The sequence below is a fragment of the Cygnus atratus genome, chromosome 1, assembly GCF_013377495.2.
Source record: "Cygnus atratus isolate AKBS03 ecotype Queensland, Australia chromosome 1, CAtr_DNAZoo_HiC_assembly, whole genome shotgun sequence".
NCBI classification, from domain to species: domain Eukaryota; kingdom Metazoa; phylum Chordata; class Aves; order Anseriformes; family Anatidae; genus Cygnus; species Cygnus atratus.
Window position 1 is genome coordinate 80,874,319 of NC_066362.1, and position 16,849 is coordinate 80,891,167.

General features: G+C 37.3%; 1 protein-coding gene across 1 annotated transcript in view; it reads left to right on the forward strand.

Moving 5' to 3' along the window:
• ROBO2 (roundabout guidance receptor 2) overlaps positions 1-16,849 on the forward strand; it is a 435,081-nt gene that overhangs the window by 291,500 nt on the left and 126,732 nt on the right. Inside the window, exon 7 of the mRNA XM_050710499.1 lies at positions 5,413-5,551. Within this exon, the coding sequence (XP_050566456.1) occupies positions 5,413-5,551 (139 nt within the window). The remainder of the gene's footprint in view (positions 1-5,412; positions 5,552-16,849) is intronic.

Genomic DNA, 16,849 nt, shown 5'->3' on the forward strand with positions numbered 1-16,849 from the left:
TATCTGCGGGTACTAACAAGTTGCAATAGGATGATACAACTGTGAAAAAGGGTCTGATTGCGCTCTGTAGTCTGTTCCTCATACTCAGTAGAAATTATTCCTGAAATTAAAACCACAGTAGATAGATACAATACGAGGAAAACGCTAACATTTGATAAAAATCAATCTAGTTCATTTGCATGTTTCTCCATGCACTCACTGTGCAAGCTTACTGCATTTTGTTAGTACTATGCAATGTCTGTAGAAGTGTGCAATGTCTACACAACTCCTGATTTCTCAAACCTAAAAAAGAAAAAGTGCCTGAAAAGAGGAAGTAGAAGAATGTCTTTAAATAGTAAAATATCTGCTTTTGCAACTGTATTTTCATTTATTTGGCCAGTGTCCTGTATGCTGTCTCCTTCCTCGTCTTCATTTTTGACAGACAGCTTTACTATATCCAGCTTATGATGCAGGTAATGAAATACCTACAGTTTTGACAGCATTCTGAAATGAAACTTACTTCTTATCACCTAATGTTTCTTTTTTCCTTTGCATCAGAACACTAAGGTGAAAAGAAACTTTAAAAAAAAAAAACTATTTGCTATTAAATACCTCCCAAAACTCATCCTTCTAACTCGTGTTTTAATGCTTCTTTTTAGACCAGGAGAACTTTTTAAAAAAAAGATGCCTTCTCTCCAGCCAAGAAGGAGAAAACAGTTCTAAATCAGATTGAATCTCCACATTATGGGGACCATCAAATCCTTCACTCTAGCAGTTGCCTCAGCAGACAAAATATATTAAGGCAGTTAGGATCATTTTAATTAGATTGAGGTCCCATATATGGCTGTCTAACTTTTTGAGGAACAGAGAAAGGGCAATAATACATCTGAAGGTCATCCGAATCTCTCTAATAGAGTGTGATACACAGACCAATTGTTAAATAGAGGCAAAATTGAGTTCAGGGGTTTATTTGTGTCAGCACCCAAAGCAAGGAAGGGTTTTCTTATGTTTCTGGCTTGGATCAGTTCTGTGATTTTCTAGTAGTGCCTATCTCAGGCACTGCAACATACTGTAGGTGTGTGCCCAGATTGCATTAACAATCCCCTTTTATAACTGCAAGCAGAGTTTATTCTGAAGTTATAAAGGTCACCCCAGTAATAGTACAACTGGTTGACATGACGTATAACCATGACCTATTTTATAGTTCTCTTCAAAGATTTTTAATATTCATCAGTGAAAGCCTGGGAAGTAGGTATTTTATTTACTCAGAGAAAACTTATAAAGTAACTATATTAAAATTTTTATATGTCCATGATTTTAATTTATTACCCTTTTGTTTCTCAAACATATTATGTTCTGAATGCTATTGACAGAGTAACAATGTTTAATTACACCACAAGGCTTTATTTGTGGGTGAATCATTTCAAAAGAAAAAAAATCACAAGATATTTTCTGAGGTTTGGCTCTGAAACTGTATTTGACCTGGCTGTGCAAAGAAATCTTCTCTATTTAGCATGCTCAGGCAAGCCCTGTCTCCTGAGAGATTAACATTGTAAGCAAGTTATGCAGGTGACTCAAATCCAGTTAATCTCACATAAAGAATGTTAATTGCATTGGCAATGGCATTCCCTCTGATCACTTTATTGCTGTATAATTAGCTATTGGACATATTCAAGGGGTTGTCTAAGTGATACAAATCCAGGAAACAACATGAAAGAGAACTTGTTCTTTCCAGATTCACTCTGTACAAAATGCAGGGATGAAAAAATGGAAATAGCATTTATTGTTATTTGTATGTCTTTGATAACTGTGGTCTGTACTTCCATAGCTATCTATTTTCTTGCAAATATGTAACTGTTTTGGAAAATACACAATTTGAGAAGCTGATCTGAAACAAACATTTATACTCCTAGATTGTCTTGGTCTGGAATCAAGTGATTTACCTAATGATCTTTCAGCCATTTACTGTCTCATCAGCTGGGTTCTCCTCAAAATGTGATAGGAATTTATTTTATTATCTCCTGTATAGAATCATTTACAGCCACAAATAGCAATTTCATAAACATGAATATGTTTATTTCTTAGTTGTTTACAGGCAGCTTTTATAAAGAGGGCCTGAAATAATTTTTGTATGCAGACCAAGCAAACACACATGCACATGCAGATTTATTAAAATTCAAAGTGAATGGACCAGGGCTTCTAAATCACCTATAAGGATGCTGATCTGAATCTAAATCTCTTGGCTAAAGATCATCTTTTGAAAAATAAATTCCAAAATATAGAATGTATTGTTCGTGAGCTCAGAGGAGGCGTTGAGCTATGCTCTTTTATGTGAGAAGTTCTGGATAAGATACTGCTGCAAACTTACAGAAAGTTTAATTAAGATATTCCCTTTTGGATCCACATATTTACAGACAGGCCAAGTGCATTGCTTAGCATTAAGGCCAACAACTAACACTTTTGTTACTTTATCCTGTTTTAATGTTTGTCAAACTAAAATGGCTTTATCCAAAATTTTCCATGCTTGATGTCTGATTTACCTGGGGTTTTTTGTTTGTTTTTTTGTTTTTTAATTGTTAAAATTGTTCATTATTTTCTACAAATATTGAAATTCTTGTAGTTGGGAGGTAAAAGGATAATTGGATGAATATGGGGAAGAATTTGAAGGAGAGAAAGGAAGGAAGCTTTTTGTCCTGAGAAATGCAGGTAGGTCCCTCATACTGAATAACAAGAACCTAGAATTCGATGGGAAATAGTAGCTGCTGTACCAGAGATGTAATTTTTTGCCTTCCCAAATAATTTTCACTAAGCTTAGGCATTTATACACCTCTTGAAATAAATAAATAAACTCATACTCCTGAGAGACTGAGTAGAGTACAGTTCTGAGCAGCAGTTTTCCTCCAGTGCAGTCTGGCATTGCTGTCAGTCTCCTGCAATGATGTCTGGTTACTTCAACCAATTTTTCTTGTATTAATATTCTGGATGGGCTGTATCTGGATGGCACAGAGAAAAGAAGCTCCAATTCAAGTGTAGTTCAAATATGTAATAGAAAATTACATCAGTTTGCTAAAATGCACGAGGAAGTTAGAGGCATGAAGGGAAACTGGACTTAAACATTTCCTGGGTTGAGGCTGTGAACAGCAATGTTCTGGGTTAGGAGGAGACAGGCTGAAGAAGCAGGCTGCAGCTGGGAAGAGCTGGCACAGCTAGTTGCTGGACCAGAGGTGGACATGAAGCATTCTCACAGGCTAGACAAGACAAAAGGTCAGGGTAGGAGCAAGCCTAGCTGGGACTGGGAAGGATCAGGAGAATGCATGCTCAGGGAAGGAAAAATCTGGTGGGGCACACTCAGGGCAAGGAGCTGTAACGAAGAATATATACGACTGGCTGATACACAGGCTTGAAACAGGGAATGAAGACTGGATTTCAAGGGGCAGAGGGAGACCAGAACTGCATTTACTTGCCCAAATGCTACTGCAACCTGCCAGCACAGCGTGCAGAAAAACAATGAAAAGTGAGAGAACAGCAATGGCTTGGGAGAAATGGGGAGAAGAAAGTCTGTCCCTTAGACTTGTTATTATCTTTAGCGCCTGGAAAAGCGCTGTTGATCCTTGAATGTGTCAATTCTTCTGCTGACAAAATACATTTTTCTCTGCCAATAGGTACCCCTGCTAGTATCATGTAATTCCTATGTGATGTTGTGTCACTCATAAATATTTATTAACAGTTGGTTTTGTGTTCCTTATTTTCTGACTTAATATTCTGATTTGTGAGAGTAGTAAATATTTTATCAGCTGTAACTAAATTCAATGGAAACTGAGCTTCAAGCATACAAAATTCATGCTGAATTCTCAAGAAAAAATAAGTTGGCAGTTTTGTGTCTCAAGTTGGGCATGAAGATTTAGCAGGTTTTTTGTTGTTTTTTTTGTTGTTGTTTTGTTTTGTTTTTTTACCTTGCTTTCTTAGATCTCCATCACACCTCAGAGAGGGGCTATGAAAGTAGGTGAATTATTTATGAAGCATTAAGATAGGTGTAATGGAGATTGTGAGGAAATTAATAATTCTGTCTTTGAAGTGAGATTTGAGAAATATGACAGGAGGCCACCCACTAAACAGTACAACTAAAGCAAAATATTAAACACCTGCTCGTTAAATGAATACCAACAATCTGGAGATGTTTGGGGAAGAAATAGTATGTGATCATGTAATTGCAACCAGTCCCATAAGGCATAAACAGAAAGGGAATGATGAAAGGGCATGCAGACAGACTTAATTCTGACACTTCTGGCACTTAGGTGCTGCACGCTCAATTTTGCAACCTTATTAATGTTCTTTTAATGTTTGTGGTTTTTTTTTTCATATATTAAACATGGATATCAAGCCTATAAACTCAGCTCTGTAGTTATCAAGACAAACTGTCTGAGTCAGAATCTTGTATTGCTTACATCTGTGTGAATTTTGAATAATTTTCTAAGTGACATCGTAGCCCTCAACTCACTGAGAATGAAATGTGAAACATAGTGTGTAACTGGTTTTAAATGCCTGTGTAATAAATCGCTGTCTTGAGTGGAAATAGTGCTTCATATAAACCCAGTCTTATAATGGTTTGTCTCTGGCATAAATAATTTATGACAGTGAAAGTGCAGTATGGCTGGGAGAAGACAGAACCAAATTTATGCAATCCAAAGGCAACTTGGAAGCTAACCCCAGTGACATCCTTTCAAATGAAATTACCGGTACTCTGAGTTTGTACCAGTGTAACTGAGATCAGATTGTGGCTCTGCATCTGGATTTCAAGCAGGCCTGTGCAACATTATGATGATTAATAATATTTGTAGCTGTGCAGGCTAACATAACAAGGGTAAACAGAACTGATTATTCAAACCTTAATTTAGTTTTCTGTGGTGAAGTTAGTGATGAGGATCAGGGAAGATTTGACCTTGGTACAATAGCCCTCGATCGGCTGAGATGCATAACACAGAGTTTACGTTTTCCTCCGAAGCATCCAGGTATTGATTACTGCCGAAGGCAGGCTGTCTCCACTGGCAGCTCGTATATTGCTAGAGCAGACAGCAGCTCTTAAATCACACTCCATGCATGCAGCAGTGCAGAGCCAAAACATTCACATGGAAGGGCACGGTCTTGAAGACGTCCCCAGTGGTGTGACAGGCGGGCAGTCGGGGCTAACGCGTGCTTCATGCTGGTGGCACTTGGCTTTTACGTGAGCGCCAGACGTGACAGCCGCTGCATCTCCAGCCCAGCCGTCGTCGTCCAGGCTGCTGATGCACATCATCAGTACCACTTGTCTGAATTCGTGGAGCTCAGCCCTCCTTTCTGCCTTCCGCGAGTCGGTAAACAAAAAGATGCTGAAAAGTCAAAAGTTTTCATGTCAGCCCTGTGACTCACTGAGGAATTCTGATGTCTCTTTTCAAGAGCGGCCCACGTTTCTCAGGCGGCCGATTAACCAAGTGGTGCTGGAGGAGGAGGCCGTGGATTTCCGGTGCCAGGTGCAGGGGGACCCGCAGCCAACTGTCCGCTGGAAGAAAGACGACGCAGACCCACCGAGAGGAAGGTGAGAATAGCGTTCGTGTTCCCAGCGCTTTCAAATTGCCGCTGTTGAATGACCCTGGAACCACTCCCAGCTAGATTTATTTCCTGTGTTTCTGGTCTTTGGCACCGCAAACCGTGTTCCAGAGCCAGCTGAGTAGGGAAATCCACTCAGCTGGGCTGTCCAGCTTGTGGATTCCTGTGCGAGGAAGAAAATTGATGCGTAGATGTCAACAGATTCAATTCACTGCATTACTGGAGAAAAATAAAGATGTTTTATGGACTGTACCAATGATAATAGCCTTCATAGCAATGTGGTAATACTGAAAGGGAGAAAGTTTGGCTGGAGAGCCCAGAGCTTCTCTGTCATGTTTATGGGGTGGGTTAGAAGCAGGGCTTTGTTGGCTACTTTGCTAATGTCTGTTGGGTCTCAGAAAGAAATCTTCCTCTGGAAAAGACAAAAGAAACAAACTGTTGGAAGTGGAAAATAACGATGAAATCTGGAACAGGGCACTTGTGTTCAAGAAAGATTCATTTAATCTGGAACAAATTCCAGAGTGATCAGAGTATGAGAGTCTGTCTTATAAAAGGACATTAAATTAACTTGGTTCCTTTCAGCTAGCAGAACAGAGTTTGGTCCCTGCTTTCCAGAGTTCTTCCAATGTTTGATGCTGAACCATTTTTAGATTGAAATATCTTAAAATAGAAATAGGTTTGGAAACAGGAATGAGAATCCAGGTCTCCTATAGCCTGTCTTCTCTTTTGACCCTGTGACTCCTAATTCATTGTTTGCACAGTATTTTTAAATTAAAGAGAAGACATGAAGAGTGCCTTTTTTTCCCCACCGTGCTTGATCGTTGTTTTCCATCAGTGTTGTTTATTCCTTGGATGTGGCAGATATAATTTGAAGAAAGGGAGAAAATCTAGATCTTTTCTTATTCAAACAAGTGCTTAAAACACTGCATTTACCCTGTGTAGGCTGGTTGCCAATATTATTTCTGCTTCTCCGATCATGACCACTAAAAAAAAAAAAAAAAAAAGAACAACTGTGATGGTGTTTGTGTGACTAGTTTGATCCTGTCAGAGTATATTAAGTGTGCTGTGAGCACACTACTAGACTGGGCCTAAGTAAAACAAGTTAGACATCGTGGCCTTCTTTCTTAATCACAGCCTGTCTTACGTTTTCACCCCAACATGGTAAAATGTGGTAAGACTGTTGTCTGGCAGTCTTTATCCAGTTGCTAAATATGGAATTTAGTGTCACATACAAACTCATGAAAAATGATGGGGAAATTCCTTGGAATCACACAGTGTGCAGTCATCGTTATGTCTAAGGTTAACATCGGTTGTTTCTCAATATCTAAATCTTTAATAAAAAACAAAATTCAGATTGGAGAATACCTGTTTTAGCTTCCACATCCTCAACTCTATAAGATGTCTTAAGTGAATATGCAATTATTTAATTGAATATATTAGTGTATGTATTAATGTAATGATGCATATTCCAGGGGAAAAAAAAATATTCTGTTTTAACAGAAAAGATACATATACATATAAATGTACATACATTTTAAAATAATCTCTACTTGCAACTTAAAACAAATTAAAATTGATGTAGTTTTTTAACCTAATTATTTAGGTAGATGTGTATGTATGTAATGTGTAGAATATTATTTTGAAGAGCAGTCTTTTGGATGGCAAGATGAATTTTTCCTTGCTATTTAACTATGCATTGCGAAGTATCCCTTAGTAAATGCATTGTGCTGCTGTGATTTAGTCTTACTATTGTGCTGCTTCTACTGTTTAAATCATGTCTTCTAAGTCTCATAGGCAGAATGGATGAATTGACAGTGCCTTTGATGAGGTTGCACATTGCGTTTTTTTTTTTTTTTTTTGTGGCTTTATATTCCTTTTTTATGTATTTTATTGTGGAAAAACTTAAGTACTGTGTGTTTTGAGGTAGTTTCTGTTCATTCATGACGTCTTTCTAGGAAAGAAGAAATGTAACAGGAAAGGAGAGAGTTTTTACTATGCTTTTAACTAAGCGAAGGGCAGGTTCATCAGATACATTCTGATGACACTCAACTTCAGGCTCAGAAACTATTCACAGTGTTCAGCAGTGTTTTTACACTGCGCTTAAACATTTAATTTACTGTGGTTTGGCATCTTAAGATAGAAAGGGAGGATACGTCTTCAGTTGTGTCGGCTTCTCAGAACATCACAGTGAGGAAGGGGCAAAGTAGAAGGGTCCCATGCTGAAGACCACCTCGGGTGGTAGACAACTGCCACTGCTGCTGTCCTTGTAGAAGGTTACCACCACAACCTGAACGACATAGGTTGTGATCATCTAGTAGAGTCCAATATCTGTACTTTAAAAGCAAATACCTCCGATGATTGGGACTGTAAGTTTTATTTTTCAAAATGTATCATATACACAACAGTATACATAAGCAGAATCCTAAGTGTCCAAAGACTGGAAATTTCCAAACCATGCTCCATGTTGTTTAATGAAGGAGGGTAAACCTGGGATATGTGAAAGAAAAGGTATTGTTTTTCCTGAATTTTTTTTAATGCAAGCAAAGAACTTTACCCAGGTGTAGTTTGAATGAATGGAAGAGAAAATGAAAATGTGACCATTTTATAAACTGAGAAGAGTATTCCTAAGTCTTTCCTCCTTGAAGAAATACAAGATTTTCTTTTTGGAGGTTAAAATAGAAAGTAGCTTTCATCTTCAGAACTCCGCTATTTTAAGCATTTTAACATCTACAGTGGATTATGAAATAAAGAATACCCTTTGTTATTCTTTCTACGTAAATAAATCCCTTTTTCTGAGCAGATCTGTGCAGCTATTTGTCTTACAGCTTTCAGTGCCAGTTTCCTGTTTCCACAGCTAATGATGTTCTTTGCACATCTGTCTGTATTTTGTTGTTGTTGTTTTCCAATAATTTCCTTTAGGCCACATCCCTAGATTACAAAGTGATTATAGTAGGTACCTGTTTCAACGAGTATTGCAAATTATTAAAATTTTCTGTCGTTAGTTCAACTTTCAAAAATGTCTAGGTCAGTGATAGCAAAGTGGGATAAACTGAATTATCAATTTTTGCATGCGTTTTGTTTCTGTAATTTGCTTCTGGTGAATGCCAGAATGACTGATACTAGATGCATAGTCTTTTAGAAATCCTTCTCTGTTTTTCCATCTTACTTTCTTTTAGCTTTTTTACATCTGAAAGCAAAGAGAAAAGTAATCACAGTAATTTCTGGTGACAAATATAAACAGTATTGCTCCACCAATTGGTGTGTTGAGTAATAATTGGAAAATAATTTCAGGCTATTATAGTTTTAATTATAAAAATCCCTGATGAACTGTAAACACTTCCAGTTGCAGTTGGATTGAAGGGGGGGAGGGGGTAGGAAAAAAAAAAACACACTTCTAAAGAAATAAGTGTTTGAAAATATGAAAATAATAAAAGGTCTTAAAGTGGGTATTTTGTTTAATTGTCCTTATAATTACCCAGAAATTTATGAACAATCATGCTTTAAAAGTGAGAACAGATGGGCAGAAGTTTATTCTGCATGTGAAAATCTTCAGTAGTCTTCAGTCCACATTTTTGCTGTTTTGAATTAATGATCTAAAACAACTACAATAATCTACATTTTAAATTTAAGAACTTAAGTTGTTCTTATAGTGGACGTTGTTAAAACGTCCATGAAAAAAGGTCTCGATAACATTCAGAGGATGTAACTTTTCCAAATTCCTGTAGACCTGATCTTGAGATTTCAAAGACTTCTGTAAAAATCATGAAGCTTTTTTTGTATCTGTGGACAGGAATTAAGAAAGCAATAGAAAGGAGCAGGTGGAAACAGTGTTGTGAATTATGCACAATTGCTTTCATAGCTTATATATATATATATATATATAAATTTATTATTAAACCTATATATATATATAGGTTTAATAATAAATTAATTTGATTCTTCAGATTTGAAAATTCTTTTTAGACCCTAAACCAATCCCAGCAAATGAAAAGCATGCTATAAAAAATGCTGATACTGCACCAACAGGCAAAATCAAAGTACAATGTGAAATCTGGGCTATGTAAAGCTTTTTTCTAGAAGCTGTCCATTTTGAATCAGTGACCCAAGACCGAAATGCATTGTAAATCAAGGATAGAGGCACATGGTGTATATTTTATTTTAATTGCTCTAAAAATTCAACATCACACCATAGCTTATACAGTACACAGAAGTTAGGGGAATAGTTAATCAAGTATGACTCACGTCAAACTACTGGAGGTGAACAGGATATTGTGGGGTCACCAGTCTTATGCCTTTGGCTGAAATACTAGATTTGCTACTTCATGAATAGAGTTTCTTTTCATTATAAGTGACACAAGGAGATGGCACAAAAATTGTATTAAAGCAACTCAGGCAATTGTGGCTATGCAGAATGATCAGGAAATACTTAGAATTAAAGAAAAATCATTTTCACACATTGAAGTCTTTTTCCAACCACATGTTCAGGTAGCTTTCCTTTGATGTCTGCTTGGCAGAAATAGAGATTATACTTTCCTGCTATGGGGTCTGATGGTCTCCTGTGTAGTGAGGAACTCAATATGGCCTCAGTCAACTCTTGATGCATCTGCTTTTTAGTCCTGGTAGCAGGAAGAAACTGATATTATTTGAGAGGCTCCAATGTGAGAGTGGCGTATCTATGACTAGCAATAAAATTTGAATAAGCTTTGTACAGTGTTTCATGTCTTTAAATTTTCTAGCACAGCCGAAGAGAGCAGCTGCATAGTCTGTAATTACATAGCAAGTAATACGGATATTTTCTTTTTTCTCTCTCTTTTTTTTTTTTTGAGGAAGTCGAGAGCTTTTCAATTACAAGTTAAAATTTGTGACACACTATAATAACTGTTTAAACCTTTTACACAGAAGAAGCTAGCAGTGCCAGCTCTTTGGGAGAGTGAGGTTAGCTCAGCAAATGTATTTTTCAGTTGCCTTAAAAATGACTGAGTAGCAATCACTTGGGTCTTTTTACGCATTCCAGCCCAGAACAGCTGGCTTAGCTCAGTAAATACATCTTTAATGAAATTACAACCTGCTCGTGTAAGTTGCATTTACAGGCACTGTCTGGTTAGATGAATATTATACTAGAAATGAAAAGTGGCAACTGCACCAGCAGGAAGAGTTGTTTTATGTGCTGCCCACACAATGGGAGAGTGTAGGCAGAAAAATCAAGAGTGATACTTCAGAAGGAAAACAGTGTGTAGTTTACACAGAGTGTATTGCTATGTGTTACAAAATTGCAGGTTATTAAATGAGACAGAGCAGTGATACACAGCAGTGAAAATCATAAACAGCACAGTAAGCTTCCTTACTTACTAAAAATTAAGAATGTTCCTTAAAATAATTTGGGAAAATGCACTTTTCTGGTTTTGAAAATTATACATATATTTAAGTGCAGAAAAGGATTGTCATTATTTGCTGAGAACTTTAATTGCTATAAGTGACAGGCCCTAATGTTTAACCTTGACTACAGCTGAGTATTTAGACTTAACTTATATGTGTTAGCTCCATCAAAAGTCTTTGTAGGTAAGTTAGTCTTGCTGTGTTTTTAAAACCGGACGCTTGTGCCTGAGGAATACTTGCACACACATAGTCTGCTCAGAAATTCTGTCTGTCGCTTCTGATAGGCATGCATTTTCATGAAGTGCTGTCATTTCTGTGCTTTCCTCCGTGGATTCTTGTGGGCTTGAACCTAAGGGTAAGAGATGAAATTTTAAAAATATCATAGTCTTCCCAGGTACAAATCTTTAAAACAAATTTCAATGCTATTTACAGCAAAACTTATCCCTATCAATTCAGAAAAGTTAGATTTTTAAGGGAAGATCCAGAAAGGGCATGATCGCCAGAGGTGTTCTGCATTTGTGTTTCTGCATGATCTCAAGATAAGGTAAGCCTGAGAAATGGTAATTTTTAAGAAACAATGGAACTATGGGTTCTGTGAGTAAACACAGTTCTACATAATTCTATTTATATTCTGTGGATGGGATAGTGAGGTATTTAACTACAGCCTCCTCTAGACACAACCAAGGGGAGAATGACCTTTCAATGAAATATGAGTTAATAACACCATAGCACTGTGTGCTTTGGTTGAGTTAATCTCCGTGCAGAATGTAACAAAATTCAGTCTAATGTGTGTTGAAAATTAATTAAAGAGTGTGTTTTAGTACCTTAATGGATATAATCTTTGGTTACATCAGCAAATTTCTGTTGCAATTAATGACAATTAACAGTTTTAAATAAAAGGTCAGGAAAAAAAGGATGTTTTTCATATTAGCTATATTATGTGTACTGTTCATTACCTCTGGTTAGATCCAGTATGATTTGCATGTCCATTTTTTGTTTCCTAAGCTAGGCATCAAGGAGAGAATAACTCCCTTTATGAGGAGCATAGGGGAGAAGATTGGATGTTCTTAATAGCTTGTCAAAAGGAGACAGTGAAAGAAAGAGGTTTAATACGTTATTTGTATTCTTACATACAGCTGAAGGGAGTAGAGGTGGTTCACAGAGGACGTTGTTATCTTGGGCTTAATGCAGCACAGGGCAAGCTGTAACACAACTTGTAGAGAATCCGCGTAGCCTACTGGAACAGGCAGATTTCAGCAGCATACAATCAAAGTGTGTTTGTAGTTGTTATGTTGAACCATTTGTGGAAACTTCTGTAAGGCCAGAGGTACCATTTAGAGAGAGAGAGTTGATGAGCGGTAAAAGGGAAGCAGGGGTTGGTTTAGTTTTCTGTATGTGGGTAGCATCCAGTTGACGTACCCTACTGTTTGTTCTTTTGGTTTGGTAACCAATCCTGTTCTCTGATGGGTATTTTGCCCGTCAATGATTCCTTCCCAATCTGCAAGTGGAAAAATATTCCTTATGGATTTTGGAGGAATACATGGCCAAGTGAAAGTGTAAATCAGAGTGTTTTTTGACTATTAAAGTCCCTCAAGGCATGGTATTGAATAACGCCCTGTAGATGGATCATCCCATAGTTACCCCAGAAATCTGTCATCTAACCCAGTAGCTATCCACTGTTCAATTTGTATGAAATATTAAATGCTGTGAGCAGAAGTGTTTGACGTGTCTGTGCTGGACTGAACAGCAGAGAAATGGTTAATAGCACTGACGTTTAAATTGGCTTAATGTTAAGTGTCAGGTCTCACCACAGAGCTGAAGAAGAGCTATTGTTTCAGGCAGTCTGTTTGCAGATGCATGAAAACAGTCTCCAGTTGCTTACATAAGGGTCAAGGTTGGGAAAATAGCTCTACAACTCCATGGACAACAGCCTTAAAGGAATTGTGTCAACTACCAGTCCTGCCTATGTGTTTTCTCTTTATGCTGTGTGAGCCATTGGTGATCTGCAAAGTGATCACTGGCAGTGCATCTAAAATAGGATTGCCACAAGAGGATCGTTTAGCTTTTATTCTCTGTTGTCTAATGTCCTAAAATTGTTACGTGTCTGAAAATTAATGGAGTCACTAGCAGAGTTCTGAAGGGAAATTTAATACCAGCAATAGTAGCCTCAGACATGGATTTCTCTGAATTTTCCAGTCATGAAAGATTGTGGGAAATAAACGGTCTTGCAGAAGGAGAAATTCTACAAAAAAATTCTAGAAAACTAGGTGTAGAATTTCACTCAAATAATCAGTTTATTGACTATTAAGATTACAGAATGAAAAAGTAAAGATAGTTAGCTGTGCAGTTTTTATGTGAAACATTCAGGAAAGGAAAGCTGGTAGTTAGGCTCAAGTGAGAATAAGATTCAAGAGCTGTGACCACAGCATTGTTGATGCCATTGGAATGGTTGGCCCAGAGAGATTTCTTCTCCTTTAAGTACATTTTATCCCTGAATGGGGTACAAAAGTCATCATCTCAGTTAAAAAAAAACAAACAAAAACTGGCAGTGAAAACAATGCAAGATTAAAGTTTTATCTTTAAGAACAATTTCCAATTGCTGTTGTTAGGTCCTACATTAGCAAAAACGTGCTTTTTAATAATATGTTTTCTGGCTCAACTGTAATGTAGAAGGCACTTTCATTAAAGCATTAACATGACTTCATCTTTAATTACCACTTCATGGTTGGTTACTGATTCAAAATACAGATTAAAAATATTTCAGTTAGTTCTCTGACAAGTATACCATAATCATTCATCATGCTTAAGGCAACTAATAACAGTCCAACACAAATGGCCAACACAAATTGTTTGTTTCAAACTACTCGTAACCTATGTACTCATATTAAAAAATAAAAATAACAAAATCAGATAACTATATTTAGTGAGAGCAAAATGTCAATTTGGCTCAGATCTTCTTATAGTGTCCCAGTCCTTGCAGTATCCTTTCCTTTCCTTTTTTTTTTTTTTTTTAAATAGAAATAGACAAAAGGGTACTTGCAATGACTGGAACACAGTCCTTATTTTAAGGAAAAACAAAATACTGTTTTTCCATAAAACTAATTTCCTTAAAAGTAATGTCAGTGATGTGCCGAGCAGATAACCCTGTGAATCAAGAGTGTTTTTCAGATAGATAAATTTATGATATAGGCGTTAATAATACAAATCTCCCCAAGTGCCTGGCAAATGCGTCTTATATGTGAGGTAAAGGACTACTTCTGATGACAGGAGGGTAGGCCTCCATGCCAAGTCATTACATAGTCTCTTAGCTCATACTTCCACTGAGGTTCCAGCGTTTGAAATGTGGAGATCTGTCTGGAACTCAAATCAAATCAGAAGCCCATTTTGGATAATTAATGTGGCAATTCTCTGTGCAAGCAGAGATGTAGATGCAGAAAAGAGCCTCTATCAGTTTTCATAGTGTTTGCTGAGAAACAGCTTCCCAAACATACGTTTTGTTCTGAACTTCTATGTTTTCAAATTATTTTAATGGGAATGAAAAAGCAGTCCCATTTTTCTTTCTTGGGTCTTTTCTGAGCTCATGGCAGCTGATTTTTAGAAGTACTAGCTATGTGCACTCACATATGTGTGTTCGTAAGAGTAGTGCTGCATAGTCTAATGCTTCCAGAGAAGTTGGAAAACATGATTTTCTTGGACATGGGAATGGTTTCACAATGTTGGCACAGTTACTGTAACCGTTGCATACATCTTTTATGAGATTTAGGCCATTTTGTCGAATATCTTCGCTTAAGGCATATTGCAGTGTGGTTCTGTGTTCTGTATTATTGCAATTGAGAGTGTCAACCATAAGAAATTATAAAGAATCTGTTGGTAACAACATGTAAAAGATTTTGGACTAAAGCAGAACCTGCTGTCAGTATATTTTAAGAAAAAATAGTGTACAGTAACCTGTATCCCTTAGCTCTTTTTCTGGCTTGTTGACATAAGGCCAGTAAACCATCTTCCATGACTGATTGTATACATGCCTCACACTAAGAAATTCCAGGTGATGTTGCACTGCCTTGTACCTTTCTCTGGTATGAGTGGAATAGGCAAGGAATAAATGGGGATTTGCACATGTGCCCGTGAGTGGCAGCTGCCCTGTCCCTCACTCTGGGGATAGCTCCCTGGTAGGGCAGTTTATTGTAGCCTTCAGCTGCATCTTAGAGCCACCCAGCAAGAAGCAGCCTTGATTGCAGGCATACAAGAGAACAATTTGAGACACCAGTACACACAAATGTATGCATTCTTGCACTCTCTGTCACTGATTAGGGTTTTCTAGGGAACGAAAAGGAGAGGCACACTATCTTTCCCTGTGTCACTCACATAGGCTTGTGCATGGGCTGTAAGTGAAAAAGAAACAGTTTGTGTAAGGGAGCTGGTAGTAAGGGTGGATACATCCCTGGTGGGAGCGGTGGATCCCTTTTCTGCTCCTGGACCACACAAGGCCGAAGCAGGTAAGGGGCTCACGCTTCCACGCTTCCATCTTCACTGCAGTTTCCCTCTGGCTCCTTCCAACTGGCATGGACAGTCCAGGAGCCAGTGAAAAGCTGTGGCACTATGCTGTGAAGTGAAGTGCCAGCACCACAAAAGAGAAGTGGAGACAGAAGCTTAAGCCTCCTTAACTACCTCCTGTTTACTCTGGTTTTTGGCTGGTAGCATCTCTCTATTTGGGCTCCCTAATCATTGATGTTGTGAGTAATCTTCAAGCTTTGTGTGTGTGTGTGTTGCAAAATTGCCTGGCAAACAGGCAAAAGAAAACAAAGCAAAGTAATTTTTGTGCCATCTCTAAAAGAAAACAACAACAAAAAAAGGAAAGCCTACAAAGCCTACGTACAACATTTATATATATAACACATATATATATATATATTATATATATATATATGTTATATATATATATATTTACATTTAGAGTAATATTTAAAAGAAAATAGGTTCCTGGTATAAATTGATGTAATTTTTTTGATGCCAACAGCATCAGTTTACAGCAATTAAGATGTGACTTTTGCAATTTCCCTTTAGCAGGAAGGACATCTTTTTGAGTTGGTTTTGTTGAATTTAGTGAACGTAGTAATGCATTGTTACAACTTTAAAATGCACAGCTGAAGCAACTGCATCCTCACTAGTTAGACCTACTTGGATATCTAGGAATGTAACAACTCCAGATACAGACGCAGCTGCTCTACCTGTGCACACAAAAGACAAAGAAACATATTTTTATGCATAGCCGCATGCACGTTTTTGAAAATCTGGATATCTAAGGGTTCTTCTATGAAGTAGCAGAATGCATATCAAATGCAAAAAACATACCACTAAATCTCTCCAACTTCAGTAAATTTTCTTATTCTCTCTGTTTCTCTCTCTCACTTTTTTTATTTGATAACCATGGAAGATTGGTGGCTGAATAGGGACAGATACACTTTTGAATATAGGGAAAAAAAATCAAGAACTGCTAACTGCGACAAAATCAGTATAATTCAAGATTATTCTTAGATGCTTAAGCCAATGCATGAATCTAACCTTGGTACATTAATTTGTGTTACTCAAAAGTAGTTAATGTGTTTTGTTTTATTTGTTATGTGGTTGAGCAGATGGTAATGGTTTTGACACGATTCAGGGTTTTTTATTTTTATTTTTTTCTTTTCTTGAAAAAGACAAGGCTCTTTTTCCCACTTTGTCACAGCTGGTTACCAATCAATCTCAATTCACGGTACAGTGATGATAGCACATGTTGTTCGGGGGCCAAATCTGATTGGGTTGCATTTTCAGCAGAGTTTCATATTAAAAAAAAAAAAAAAAAAAGTGTCTGTATGGCAGTGACTGTCAGCACACTATTGTACAACTGTCATTAATCAAAACTAGCAACAAT